Source organism: Bactrocera dorsalis, chromosome 5, assembly GCF_023373825.1.
Source record: "Bactrocera dorsalis isolate Fly_Bdor chromosome 5, ASM2337382v1, whole genome shotgun sequence".
In the NCBI taxonomy this organism is placed as follows: domain Eukaryota; kingdom Metazoa; phylum Arthropoda; class Insecta; order Diptera; family Tephritidae; genus Bactrocera; species Bactrocera dorsalis.
In genome coordinates, this window is record NC_064307.1 from 71434512 (window position 1) to 71450210 (window position 15699).

A 15699-nucleotide genomic window follows, 5' to 3' on the forward strand; every position below is an offset into this window, starting at 1 on the left:
CCTCTTCTTCGCTTTTTTATTACAACTATAGCAACAGCAAGCTGCTTTAATGGCCGCCGCTGCCACTGCACCCGGCTCGTATATGAATCCGATGGCCGCGTTGGCAACGCAAATACCTCATGGCTTAAATGGCACCGGTCAACCATCGCTGCCCTCACCGACCATGCCCAATTTCAATATGGGCGCTCAAACGCCAAATGGACAACCCGCTGCTGCAGCGGCCGCAGCAGCCGCCGCCGCTGCTGATGGCGTCTTTACGAATGGCATTCCGCAAACGGCATTCCCGGGACGTAAGTAACGCATATAAGTTCATAAAGCTCTAGAGCATACATACAAATATTATATCACTACAAGCAAATATTTGCTTGAAGATGCTTAAAAGTACATAAATAAACTACCAGAAGGATGGGTTAATAAAGGCAATGAGAGGAAATATAAGCTGTAGAAACGATTTTAAAATCAATTTTTTGATAAAAAAAAAGCTAGAATTCGGTTAAAGGGGTTAAATAATGGCGATGGTTCAGCTTTAATTTATATTCGATAACTGACTTTTTGATATTTAGCTTTAATAAATTTTTAAAAATAGTTTTAGTAAGATATTAGTATAAGCTTTAGAGCTTTTTCAGCCTTGTCAGCTTAAGCTTCCATACTTCCGTGCTTTCACCAAGGTCTGAGCTTTCCAAATAACAAAAGTTATAAAAACATGTGAGACTTTTTTAAATTAAAATAAGTTTTTTACGAGTCCGACAAAATATTCGTAGAGTTCAATTACTTTTTAGTGTACTATAATAAATTAAGATAATTTCCACAAATATTTGTTAGCTTAGTCTTTTCTTTCCAACGTAAATTCATTCAATTCAATTCATTTTCAACTTAAACTCATTTTCACTTATTTTTAAATTATTTCACTGTTTTTCCATATAACCACTCTGACCTTAAATTATTTCACTCTTCCCTCACAGATCCACTCCATTTAACGATTCCACCACAAGGTCTGCCTAATGGTGATGCTGCCGCCTTACAGCATGCCTTCACTGGAATGCCACCATTTCCAGGAGTTGGTAAGTACGAAATGTCATTTTGACATGAAAAAAGCTCAAAATAAGCTTCAGCAAGCTTTCGATTAGTTATGAGTTAGTTATTATGCATTAAAAAAAAATATGTTAAAAAATATATTCAGTTAGAAACAAAATATATTATAATTAATTTATAATTTCTACAACAATAAATGCAACTATTTAGCTTTCTTATTACCATATATACATATGAATTTAGGGTATATTATTTAAGGTTATTTTATAGTATAAACTTTTTATGAGTTTACCATTTCAAACGTCATAGTTAATTTAAGTTCTCGTCCATCACACCATTATCACTTATTCTGCTATACAATTTTAGCTGTTGTAACTTTTTAATTTTTATTTTTCTTTCTATATGACTTTATGCGTTACACATCAGTCCTTTCAGTTTATTTTTTTCATTCATTTTTCAAATTTCATTTTACAGGCTATTTTTTGGAAACTTAAGAAGATTGTGAGTTTTCACTCTTGTTGTTATTATGAAATTCATTAATGGATTCTTTTTTTATGTAATTGTGACAGTCACACTCATTCCTCGTTCTCTATTTCATTGTTATTTAATTGTTGTGTCATGCCATAAACAATTATATAAATATATTAATTGTTAGCTCAGCGCAATATTTATTAAAACTATATGGTTGTTCTAAGTCAATTTATGCCTTCTTTCGTTTCATTGTTGGTGATTATATTTTACGATTTAAATTTGATTTTTTTATATAACGAAATTATTGTTGCTACTAAAGCGTGGAGAGTTTATTAAAAAAAATAAGGTTTTACATTTTTTTTATTTAATTTAGTATCGAATATGTATAAAAAATATATTTTTAAACGTTTTTTTATTCACTTAGTTAATTTGTTAATATTTTTTAATTATATAACATAATTCCTTGAACGCCTTGTCATACTCCATAGGTATAATATGGCATTCAATATTTGGTCACTCGTAATAATTTTTTAAGTGTTACTTATTGCCAACTACCAACTATTTGTAATTCATAATTGTTTTTGTTATTGTAATTTTTTATGTTTAAATTAATGTAAAGAACATTTCGATATTGCTGTTAAGTGTTTAATGGTTTAACAATATCATGGCGAAACGGCGAAAGGTTGTGGGCAGCAAAAATAACAGTCACAAATACTTATGTCTTGAGTTATGAGGAATAAATGACAATTAAATATATATTGAAAGAAAAAAATGCGATTTTTTGTATTTTTAGATTATTTTCAAAGCAAATTTAAAAAAATAAAAGTATACTGTTGGACTAATTACATGAAAGTTCATTATTAGCAATAAAATTATGGTAAAAAATTTTCAATACTCGTCTTACTTCAAACTTTCATATTAGAGCTTTCACTTGTAACACATACATATCTCTCTCGAATATAATATTGTAAGTCTTTTATGACATTAAAGCAAGGTTTTTGACAAGCCTATAAAAAGTGAAAGCAAAAAAGCTTAAACTTTCTTAATGTAGACACTCGTAAAAGATTTAGAAATTTCTCTAAGTAATCACTGAGCTTTTTTAAAAAGCTTTTCAAAACGTGAGATTTTTTTACCTACTTGCATATTTCAGTAGCTTTTTAAGAGATCTATAGAAGAGTAACAGCATGACAGCTTAGAACTTTCGCTATGATTTGTAGTTCAACTCAGCTTTATTTCGAAAGATATTAAAAATCCCTTTGAAAAATTGTACGTACAAAAACCTTTAAATCTATATAGATATAAATGAAATATATATTTTTATAAAAACTACAGATCTCTATTACAAGAACTTTTAAAATATTTTGAGCTTTTCCAAGTAAGCATTTTTAGAGATCTATAAAAAATTAAAGCAATATAGCTTACTTTCATTCTGTAGTTATACTGAGCTGTATTTCAAAGGTTTTTAAAAGCCACTGAGCTTTACTTCAAACGCTTTAGTTTATTTGCATAAACAATACAAATTCAAATAAAATACCTTTTATAAAAGTACTTCCTAAAAGCAATTGTAATTTTACTACCTATTTACTTCTAAAGCTTTTAAAAACTGCTGAGCTTCATTTGAAAAGCTTTTCAAAAATTTCACTGACAATAAGAAATATACATTTTAGAAATACAAATGATATACTTTTATTAAAATATTGAGCATTATTTCAAAAGATTTTAAAAACTGCCGAGTTTCACTTAAAAAGCTTTTTAAAATCTTCACTCGCAACAAGAAATATAAACTTTGGAATAAAAACGAAAAAAAATTGAGCTTTCTTTCAAAAGCTGCTAAAAACTCTTTTAAAAGCTTTCCAAAAATTTTACTGGCATTGAGATTTATAAGCATTACAAATTCTAAGTAGATACATTTTTTGTTAATTCTCAACCTCCTTACATATGCCTTGCATAAGCTGCGACTGTTGTTTTCACTTCCCAATTTATGTATTAACCTACCTTTCGTACACATATAAATACAATTATTATGAACAAATAAAAATTAATATCAGCGTAAATTATAATTAATTTTTTTTGTGCGTTATTACCGTATCTACTATACAACAATATTTATTAATATGTATTTATATAGTAGCCAAGACGTATATTAATATTGTTCAAAATCATTAACTTTGATTTTTATATTGTGTGATTTTAATGTGTTTTCTCTACTTTTTCCGTTTCTTTTTTCATTTGTTTCGTTTGATTTTTTCATCTCCCAATTACATATATTACACATTATATAAACGTTGTGTTGTCTCATAAATGTTTCGATTACTCGATATATATCTATATCTATATATATTTATGTATGTGTACAAAACGCAAAACCAAAAAACAAACAACAAACCAACAACAAAAATTATTTATATAATGCAGCCTTTCCCGCCGTTTATGGACAATTTCCACAAGCTTTACCACCACCTCTAGCGGCGGTTGCACCCACTCAACGTGAAGGTAAGCAGTTTTTCATGTAAATGTTTTTTTTTTTGTTTGTGTACTTTTTTCTTTACTTAAATGTTTATATTTATATTTTTTTGTAGTAAATTTTTATTATTATTTTTAATTATTTCATTTAATCACATAAAATGCTAATTTGTTAGTAACAACTGATTTGTGTGCTGTAATATTTATTGGCTGAAGAATATGTATTGAAATGGGCGGATTGTAAAAAAACGCGCATAAGCCATTTAGTTTTTGTGTTTGTAAATATTTTCAACTCATTTAATTCTTCATTTTTTTTTCATTTTATAGTAACTTATTTACGGATAATTTTCTTTATAATTACCGGCGTGCTTTTTTTGTGATTTGTGAGCTTTGCTGTACGCGGATTAACTATTTTGTAATGAATTGTAAATAATTGTTGATATATGTATATGTAATTATTTAATTAGGAATAAAAGCTGTTTTATAATGATATAAATATATTTTTTTAATTATTTTTTTTTATACTTCTGCTTTTTATAATATAAATGTAGAAATATAATTGTAGTATGTGTGCCAATATATGTATATAGACTTATATAAATATTGCATAAAATTGTAAGCATTCAATGAAACATCACATAAGTCTCCAGTCTTTACATTGCATATAAAAAAAATTATACTTTATATTTTTTTATCATGAAAACTCATGTAAACCATATGCTTCACAACCATTTCATCTCAAAAGATATATGAAAACTTCGTTAAGAAAAAGACACACATGTGCGCAGTCATTTATACATACATATACACACCTAACTAAGCTTTACATACATATGTACCTACAAACAAATCTATCTAATATCTCTTATAGCAATATTCTATACACCTTAAATCACATATCACCGCTTTATTGTATATATTGCATGTTTGTGTGTGCAACAATCATTTTCCTGCTTTACAAGTTATGCTTCCATTCATTTTTAGTATTTTACTTAAATCCCCAATGTATTGTACAGCCACAGTATTGCCAAGATCAACAATTATTCATGTAAACATACATTCTAAAATGGATTTGAATGCGAAATATTGAATTCACAATAAAAAGGTTGGCAACTGCATAGCTGCCAGCAAAATATCCTTAAGAAGCTATTAGAGCTTTTGTTAAAAGCATTCTATGGACGTACCAAAGATATTGTAAATGTATTGTAAAATTAATAATTTGATTTAGCAAAATTTTTTATTAAGTAAGACTTTAAGTTTTATGGAAAACGTTATTTTTTGTTATCTTTTAGTAATATACAAGCACAATACATGTATGCAACATCACAAATAAAGAAAGCTTTTAAGTTCAAATTTTTTTTGTTGCCTATTTTTCCTCTTTTACAACTTAGGTAGCACAGCTGTTGTGCAATTAGCTTTATGGTAGCATAAAAATTATTTATTGTAAAAAAATTTAAACTTACAAATGTGAAAGCTTTAATGATAGTCTGAAAATAGTTTGCAAATAACAGCATTTATTAAAAAATTAAATAATAAATTAAGTATACATGAGTAACTTTACTTAATTTGTTTGATAATTTTTATGAAAACTTTTAATGAAAGCGCAAAATTCTCACTACAAAATTTTTTATAAACAATTTTATTACTTTTTATGAAAGCTTTATAAAAACTCCAACTTAATTTCTTTAAATTATTAGTTTGATAATTTTTTCTGAAAGCGCCAATTTTTGCTACGTTAAGATTCACTTCTTAGAAAAGCTTAATATTTTTTATGATAGTTTTCAATGAAATTTAAATTTTATTACTTTAAATGAAAGCTTTTAACAAAAACTCCAACTTCTGCGTATTTAATTTTTTAGTTCATTTCTTAAGAAAGCTTTTTATAAAAGCTCTATTTTTTTGCTTTCAACAAAGGCTCTTGCGCTTTAACAAAATCTTTAAATAATTAATACAATGTCAGATCAAGTGTGACGGACTTTTTTCATTGAAATATATTATAGAGAGATTTTTTGCAAAGTTTTTCGGAACTACTGTTTCATTAAAATTATCTCTTTCTACGATGAATCTTACAATCAATATTCTACATTTCTTTTAAGTATTCGATCAAACTGAAATGACTTTTTTCGAACAAATATACTATTAAGAGCTTTTTTGCAAAGAGTCTTCACAGTTCGAATATGCGTTTCAATGCAAATTAAAAATTATTTGTACTTTCTAAGCAAAGCTCTTTAAAGCTTTCATAAATATAAATAAAAAAATATTTTATTATTATTTATTCGATATCAAAAATATGCCGCTTAAGCTTTCGTTAAAGCTTTCACGACTAGCACTGCGCAGCACAGCATATACCCTTTAGATGATTCCTAAAGCTTTTTAAAACAACACTGCATCGACGAAAAGTTAATTTAATAAATATTGACTATTTATTCTTACTTATAGTTTTGTTCTCCGATGCTATATACTTATGTTTTATTGATGAGATATATGTATCTCGCATATTTTTACGCATAACTATATATGTATGTATAAAGGTTATATTTTCTTAATTTTAATTGGTACCAGATGGCAGGGAAAATCGTAATTTCATATTATACTCATATACACTTACATATGTATGTAATATTACAGATATTCGATTATTCAGTATTTCAGTTTAATTGCATTTTATGTTCATTTCGTCTGATCTGTTTTCAATTTAAGTCGCAGCATCACAAATCACAAATTCATAGATTTTTCACTTTTGATTTTCTCATCGTTTATTTCTTTCTTTCTTTTCTTTTCTTGTAATGTCTTCTTTAAGATTTTCTGATGTTCCCAGGATGTTCGATTTCGGGACCGGAGGGTTGTAATCTATTCATATATCATTTGCCGCAAGAGTTCGGCGATGCGGAATTGATGCAGATGTTCCTGCCATTTGGTAATGTGATCAGTTCAAAGGTCTTCATTGATCGCGCTACAAATCAGAGTAAATGTTTTGGTAAGCACCACCATACACACGCACACAAACATACACAACTGTCAACTTAATTTTTTTTGTTTTGAATGATTATGTAACACACTTTTTCCTATAGGTTTTGTTTCATTCGATAATCCTGCCAGCGCTCAAGCGGCCATTCAGGCAATGAATGGTTTCCAGATTGGCATGAAAAGACTGAAAGTTCAACTGAAGCGGCCAAAGGATGCCAGCCGACCCTATTAACAATCGGAGTTCCTTAAAGCGTTAAACAACATTAACAATTACAAACGATTACTTCTTTCGAAAATAATTATGAAACAGTAATTCCAAGAGCAACAAAAAAAAATATACACAAATATATAACAAAAAAAAACTCTATTATCAAATAGAACAAAAAAAATGAAACAAAACTAAAAGTAAAAGCGCAGCAAGTAAACCTCTACACACAACAACAGTCAGCAGCAGCAACAAACAGCAGCAAATGAAAGAAAAAGTCGCAGTAAAGTAGTCAATAGATTCCAATTAACTGAATACAAATACTGATCCCGCAAAATAAATTCACCAAGCAACATATGTGCAAGTTTACAATAATGAATATCCCAGTGCAAGCCCATAGAAAACAAACTACGTGCAAAATTTATAAGGTAAGTGATAAAAAACGTGCGTTGTATATTACTTTTGAAAAAAAAACTGAAGTAAGTCAGAGCTTTCAATAAAATATAACAACAAAAGCACTTTTTATGTAAAAATTAACAGTCAAAGCGCGCATATTTCAATACAAGTCTGTGAGCTTTCGTTGATGAAACCATAAACGTAACTTCAGCGCTCATGATATTTTTTACATATTTTTCAAGTCTAAACACTTCTACTTCATTGTAATGAGTTTGTTCTTATACCAAAGGCTATGCTTTACTTGAGTAAATAATTGTGCACAGAAAGCTTGCAGCTAATATCAATTTTTCATTACAAGTTGCAAAAAGTTAACACTTGAGCTTTTAAAAGCTTTCATTACAAGCCACAGAATGCTTTCATTACAAGTTTACTGAACGCTTTCACTTAGTGAACTATAAAAAGCTTTAATTACAAGCCCCATAATGCTTTCATAACAAGCTACAGAATGCTTTCCCTTAATGAGCTACAGCAAGCCTTCATTACAAGTTACTAAAGGCTTTCACTTAGTGAGCTGTAAATAGCTTTAATTACAAGCTACGTAAAGCCTTCCCCTGCAAAAAGCTTTATTTACAAAGTATAGAGTGCTTTTATTACCAGCTACAGACAGCTTTTCCTTAATGAGCTACGCAAACTTTTTTTTACAAACTAGTGAAGGCTTTCAATAAATGAGCTACAAAAAGCTTTCATTCTAAGCTGCAGAAGCATTTGCCAAATGAGCTACAAAAACTTCCATTCTAAGGTATAGAAAGTTTTCACTTAATAAGCTACACAAAGCTTGTATTGAGAAACTATGGAAAGCTTTCACCAAATGAGCTGCAAAAGTCATTCATTACGAACTACAGAAAGCTTTCACCTAATGAGCTACAAAATGCACTCATTACAAGCTTCGATAAACTTTCACCTAATGAGCGGCAAAAAGCTTTCTTTACAAGTCTTTCACTTAATGAGCTACAAAAAGCTTTCATTACAAGCTACGGATGGCCTTCACTAGACTACAAAAATCTTTCATTAAAAACGCTGCACCCAAACATATTAGTTGTGGTGTTATTGCACTCAACGCGAGATTTGTCAAACATTTACTTGAAATACACTTTACTATTCTCTTTCTAGATCAAAGAACAGTTTATCAACCGAATCAATGCCACTAAACCAGTTAAAATGTCTTACCCGATGATGTAAATCCAGCTTCCTATCAACTAACCAGGCAAACCGATCCAAAACCAAGCACAAGCTTTTACCGAAGCTCAACAACACACGCGAGCAAATCTGAGCATACAAGTGGAATTCAATTTTTTCGAAACGTCAATGAAAAACAACATGCCGATAAAGTGTGTAATAAATAATGTTATTAAAAATTTAAACAAAAAACAATATGCATAAATATATTTATGTATATGCAAAAATCCAAAAAAAAAAATATTATTATTATTATCACAAAATTTAGAAGAACTGAAATACCGCTAACGAAAATGCGTGTACGAGTAGAAAATAGCGAATAAAGTGGATGTCAAAGAGAAGTTGAACAATTTTTGCCAAACCAAAAACAAAATTAAGCATACAAAAAATAATATCGTAGTTATATATACAACACACGCATATACATTATACACACATATATCTATATATATATACATACATATATATAAATATATTTATTAATTAACTTTAACGCAAGGCAAAAAACAACCGTATAGGCAAACCAAAAACAAAACAAAACCAAAAAACAACCAACAAGTAATTTATTAATTATTAAACAAAAATATATAGATTTCTTTAAATTTTCAAAAGCATACATTTGAAAGTTTACTAATCATTTTTTATGCACACGATCACACTTTAGAGTTTGATATTCCATTCAACTACAAAAACACTTTGCATACATATGTACCATATATACATATATATATATATATATATTAAAACATACATAACTACAACAATAGTTGGATAAATTAACTAATCAATTACTTAATTACCACTACAATTAATATTATCACACAAATACAACAACAACAACTACTACAACTACGAAACAAAGCTGACTGCAAAATATGAACAAAGAACCGAAAAAACTGAACTGTTCTGGGTTTTCAAAATACAAAAAGAAACATAGACAAAAACCGCATCAATAAAATTAGAGCAAATACCACGTACTTAAAATAAAAACTCAAAGGAAATGCAAAAAAAAATAATAATTTTTATACAAAATAAAAAAACTAAAAAAAAAACAAAAAATAATATAATTATATACTTCATTGAAATAATGCAAATAAACGCATACAAAATAGAAATAATGCGTAAAAATACATTATTAGTAAAAACAAAAAGAATCATAATGGGAATTTATTAAACTTAGCGAACAAACCAAAAAAAAAAACTTAGTAAAGATACCATAAAAATTAGCATGCCAACGTGCGCAAATAAGAACTAAATAAATAATAATTATTTAAAATTTATTACCAAATACAAATAGTTTGAAAATAATGCGAAGCAAGTAGTGAAAATCATACAATATATAAGCAAGCGCGAATTTGTAGCCAGACGAGCAAGTATATTAGAGCTGTAGTAGAGAATAACGGGAAAAAATTGGGAAATATTTTTTCCACAGTTTGTAATAATATAAAAAAAAAACAAAAACAAGTTCCAAAAAACGTTGAGATTACAAGCCTTAAAGTTCCACAATATCAATTAAATAACACAGAAGAACTAAACACAAATAAAAACATACAAAAATTAGGCAAGATACAATATACATACATGTAAATGCCAAAGCAGGGCTAAAAGTATGAAGAGCGTAAAAAAATAAGAACTAAGATGCACGAAAAGCTGGTTTGCAAGAGCTAAATATGCAGCTGTCAGCGAGGGCGCACAACTGAGAGAGTTGAGAGCAAAGAAAAATAATAAATTCTTATAAAGAAGTATGAGAGAAAATATGAAAAGGATGCAGAAACTTCATAAAACTTATAGTAGCACACAGACGACAAAAAATGCGCACAGTCGAGCTTTCCGAAAATTTTTCTAATTTCGAAATTTTTTCTAAAGATCGCCGAATGAGTGTGATACTTTAAAAGAAAGAAACCTCTCTCTGCAAATTGTGTAGCAGTTAAAAAAAATATTTTAAAATTTAAAAATGGGTTTCATAGGAAAATGTAAATCACGCTAACTCAAGAGTCAAAGCGATATTTAAAAGTGATGGTACAATGTTATCAAAAAGCGTTGAACTCGGTAAATTTCTATAAAAACAAACGTAAGATGATCGCAGGGTTATATAGCCTTTGAACTTGCCTCGGAATAATTAATTTTCTACGCGGCCATCATACATATATGAAATGACGAGCCACTTCGTCTGGTAACAAAGCAAAAGATAATTTTTCCTTTTTTCTAACAGCAAACAGAGAAAGATCATTCTCTCTCATTTTTTCTGACAGCAACAAAAGTCAAGCTCGCGACGCTCTCGTGCAGTAACATCTCTATTTTCGTATGTTAGCCCTGCAGTATCATTTATGCCTGAATGCATACATACATACAAAGCTGTAGTCTGCAGACATAATTAAACGCTTTTTGATACATACATACATACACACGAAAACCAAACCGATTTGAAAATTGTTTGACCAAACTTACATAAATACTTATATACAGCTACCTACTACAAAAAACACATACATATGTATTAGGGTGGGCAAGAACGGTCTGAAGCCGCGCAAAAATTGATTTAGAAATTATTACAAAACAAAGAAATAAACAAATATATATAAAAATAAATGAATTAAATTTGTTGAAGTTAATGTTGAACTTTTGCAACATATAAATAAAACAGCTATATAGAGCGATATAATGAGAATCGAGTTTAAAGTGAGATAAAGTGGTGGTTTGCGTTTAGTAAAGCAAAGTGGCGGCGCATACGGAAGGTAATATGGAATTATTCATTGGATAGTATTGGGAACTATGCTGGCGCAGTAAGGGAAGGAACTTTTTAGCATTTTAGCTTTTAAGCAACAAGAAAGCGAAGAATAATTGAAAATCTAACACAAAAATTCGAATTTAATTAATATTTAAGTAAAAAACCAAAAATAAAAAATACAACAAATAAATAATAAACAGAAAAAACTAATTTAAAAAATTATATATATAACAAATATGATTATTATTATTGAAAATAAAAGAAGTGCAGAGGTGATGATAGTTGGGGAAAATATTTAGCAAGTTAGTTTTAATGTAACTGAGGTAGATTAGTTACAACAGAGGCGTACTAAATAGTATATGAAATAATTAAGAACTTATGCCACAAATAAATAAATAATATTAATATGAAGGTGTATTAAAAACATGCGTTCGTTTGCGTTAATTTTTATTACTAAAATATTATTTTTGTTGTTTTTTTAATTATTTTATTTATTTACTATGTTTTTATTATTTGTTTTTTTTTAATTATTTTAAGTTTTATTTGTAATGTTTCAATATTAAATTGCATTTCTGTTAATGCCAATTTTATAGCGAAATATTTGTATTCAAATTTTTAATTGTTTAAAAGTTTAAGTTACTTTATTTGTAATATTTTATTTTCTATTTATTAATATAACATTATTAAATTAGTAAAAATATACTTTCATTTTATATTTTTTAGAAACAATTTTTTCTCTTAATTTTTATATTTAATTAAAACATTTCAAAGTATATTTTCATTTTCTGAAATTTTTTAGAAAAAAAATTTCATTTAAATTCTATACAAATAAATAAAAAAAACAGTTCAAATTTTTTTAAAAACAAATATTTTGCTTTCGAATTGTATTCAAATAATTTTAAAAACAACCTTAAAAAAGTTTTAGAAAATGTTCACAAAAGATATTTATATTTATTATTCTTTTATTTATACAAAATATCAATAATATCAATTTAATTAAGTTTTTTTCTTTAAGGTAGTGCCTAAAGCATTTAATACCAAAAATTATTTTTATAAAAATTAATACTATCGGAATTTGTCTAAATTTTTAATTGTTTTTTTATAATTTTGTGAGTCAAATATTTTCAGTATTATTTTTCATAAAAAACATTAAAAAAATTAATAAAATAATAGAAATATTAATATTTTAATTAAAAATTAAGAATTTCGAATTTTTACTTATTTCTTAAATTTTTATTGATTTTTTCTTAGATTTATAACTTTTTGATGTTATTTATATTTTTAGTTTTATATGTTTTTTTTTAATTTTTATTAGTAATATTTTAGAATATTTCTCATTTTAATAAATTATCATTTATTTTTATTTATTTATTTATTTTTTCTATTACTTTCCAGCTTATTTAATAATTTTAATTTCTTTACTCGATTAATTTCAACTTACAAACCGAGGCTTTCAACTAATACTTAATTGAATAATCACACAATGCAAATAAAATATTTTTTGCAATTTTAGCGAAATCAATTAATTATCATCACAATACGTGAAGACTCTATACATGAATTGCTGTACGAAAACAAACAAATATCGAAATTGAAACACAGTAAACAGCAGTAAACTATTTAATCTATTTAGTAAAGAAAAAACACAAATACAGGTAATTTCTATATGAAAATAAGAAACAAATGCTTATTACAAGTAAATATAAATTTAGAGAAGCGAAATATTAATATTAATTTAGCAAAAAGTAAAAGCTAATCATTTTTAACATTTGTTACATTTTCTTTGCATATTTTCTAAATATATATATATATATATACATATATATTAATATAATATAATCAACTAAAAGTTTTTTTAAAGAATGCATAGAAAATTTAAATAATAAAAAATTAGAACTACACTTAAATCCCCCCAAAAGATTTATATACACACATATATACACATATTATATACAAGTCTATTAATAAATATTATTAATATTATGAATAAAAATAATAAATAAATTATATGAAAAATATTATACTAAATGAGAGTAGAAATATAACAAAAAAAACTAAAATTAAAATTTAGTATTTTTTATATTCTCAAGAAAGTATGTTACAAATACTTAGTGATGAGAAGCAAAACCAGATACAAACAAATAATATTGAGATAGCAGTTGAGCGTAGGCGAAGCAGCATAAAAACAAAAAACAAAAAAAACCAAACACAAAAAATAAAACTTAAAACAAATTAACTGAGTAGTAATTAAAAATAATTATTAAAGCAAACACAATTTGAATGATTTTTGCATATACCATAAGTCACGCAACGTTAGCGCTGCGTAGAATTTTTTTCTTTAAAAAAAACATAAGAAGTAAGTTATGGTAAACAAATAAGTATTAATTAGTAAAACAAAAACCAAAGTTAAAATAATTCCTGCAGTCTGTCTCGCAAACATCACACCAAAGCACACGCGCCGCAAAAATACATGAACCTTTTTCAGACACACAGCCACAAACACAGACGCATACATACATTTACACACGACTTTATCAAAACAAATAAAAAATATACAAAAAACAAATAAATAATACACAGTAATGTACAAAATTAAAACGCATAATTTTCGAAAAAAGGCAGCAACAATATTTAGCGTTAAAAATCATAAATTAAATATTATTAAACAACATACATACACGCATGTAATCATCTAAAACATACAATAAATATATTTTGCAAATTGAAAATCATGCAGCCGACTCTAAATATATCAAACACACATAAAAATAAAATAATTTCACATTTATTACGTAAATAACTAATGAATTATAAAATTAATTAATCTTTAAAAATACATTAAAGGAAATATGCAACAAATCTACAGCTAAATAAACCAAAAAAGATAAATAAGTTTATTTTTAACAAAGTAAAGTTTTTGAAAATTGTAAGCAGAAATTTCAAAACAAAAATTGTATAGCGAATTTGTAATTTTAGCGAGTTAAAATTAATTTCCACTGTTTACTGTATTGTATTCATTACTTACTATACATACAAACATAACAGCGGTATAGCTTAAGTTAATTAAATAAATTGTATATTAAATACATAATTACGTTTAGCATTAATTGGGGAATACAACAACATTGTTAGAGGAAGAGGAAATCAATTTGAAAACCGAATTTCAGTTTACAATTACTTTAACGAACCAACAGTGCAATACAAATATGATTTCCATATTATTAAGGTTTGTTTTCAAACTACTTACGTATTTTTTGTAAACTTTTTTGTATGCTTAATTAATTGTTAAATCATTATTCGAAGTAAATTATTTAAAATCATTTTTCCAGGCAATTGTATAAACATATAAATATTACAATAACTGATTTAAAATAATTTATAAATTAATTATGTTTAAACACTTATGTATCTCAAATTAATTTTTCAGTATTAAAAATGCAGTTATTTTATATTACAATTAAACAATTCTACAAATTTTGACGTGTTTAGCTTGTAAAACAAAAATATTTTTAATAAAATTCATCCAAATATAATTCAGCGCTTGATGAATAGCATTCAGCAGTTTTATAACGCCTAACGGAAGAACATAGTTTTATCCGAATATAATGCAGCAGTTTTCTTATTAAATTCAGCGTTCTCGAAATGCAATTCAGCAGACTTTGTATGCAATTTAACAGTCCTTTTATGAAATCCCGCGGAATTTTTATGCAAATTAGTAATTTCTCCAGCAACCAAATACTGTGTAGCATTGTTAAATATATATATGCAATTCAGCGGACTTTGTAAGAAATTCAGCAATAGAATACTGTGCAGCATTCTTAAAATTTAAAATATTTCGTAAAAATATTAATGTCAAAAAGCTTTTAACAGCAGCTGAATTGCCTTTAATGCAGTTAAACACATGAGTCCACAATTTTATTCGGTTTCTTCAACAAAATTTGTTTTCAAATTGTATTGTTAAAATTATGCAAATACTTTACTTTTCTTCAATATTATTCCAAATGTATAAATAACTAAGTATGTATAAAAATATATATACATATACATACAAACATAATTACATAGAAAACTCTAGCGTCAAATGTACTTAATTGATAAAAATAGAAATCACATTGTAAATATAGATGACAAAGTCAAAGGCGGATGAAAGTCCCCCACAAGCAGAGAAAAATAGATGCATAATTACTGACAAACATACATA

The 15699-nt window shown here is 26.9% G+C and overlaps 1 protein-coding gene across 20 annotated transcripts in view; it reads left to right on the top strand.

Moving 5' to 3' along the window:
• Positions 1-11322, top strand: part of LOC105229482 (CUGBP Elav-like family member 4) — an 823207-nt gene extending 811885 nt beyond the window's left edge. For 17 of the 20 annotated variants that reach the window (XM_049458189.1, XM_049458192.1, XM_049458202.1 and 14 more), the window contains 6 exons: positions 32-290; positions 963-1061; positions 3919-3996; positions 6767-6943; positions 7038-7566; positions 8705-11322. In XM_049458189.1, the coding sequence (XP_049314146.1) occupies positions 32-290; positions 963-1061; positions 3919-3996; positions 6767-6943; positions 7038-7165 (741 nt within the window). In that variant the 3' untranslated portion in view covers positions 7166-7566; positions 8705-11322. The remainder of the gene's footprint in view (positions 1-31; positions 291-962; positions 1062-3918; positions 3997-6766; positions 6944-7037; positions 7567-8704) is intronic. The other 3 variants (XM_049458193.1, XM_049458200.1, XM_049458194.1) reach the window with 3 other exon arrangements.
• The last annotated feature ends 4377 nt before the right edge of the window (positions 11323-15699 follow it).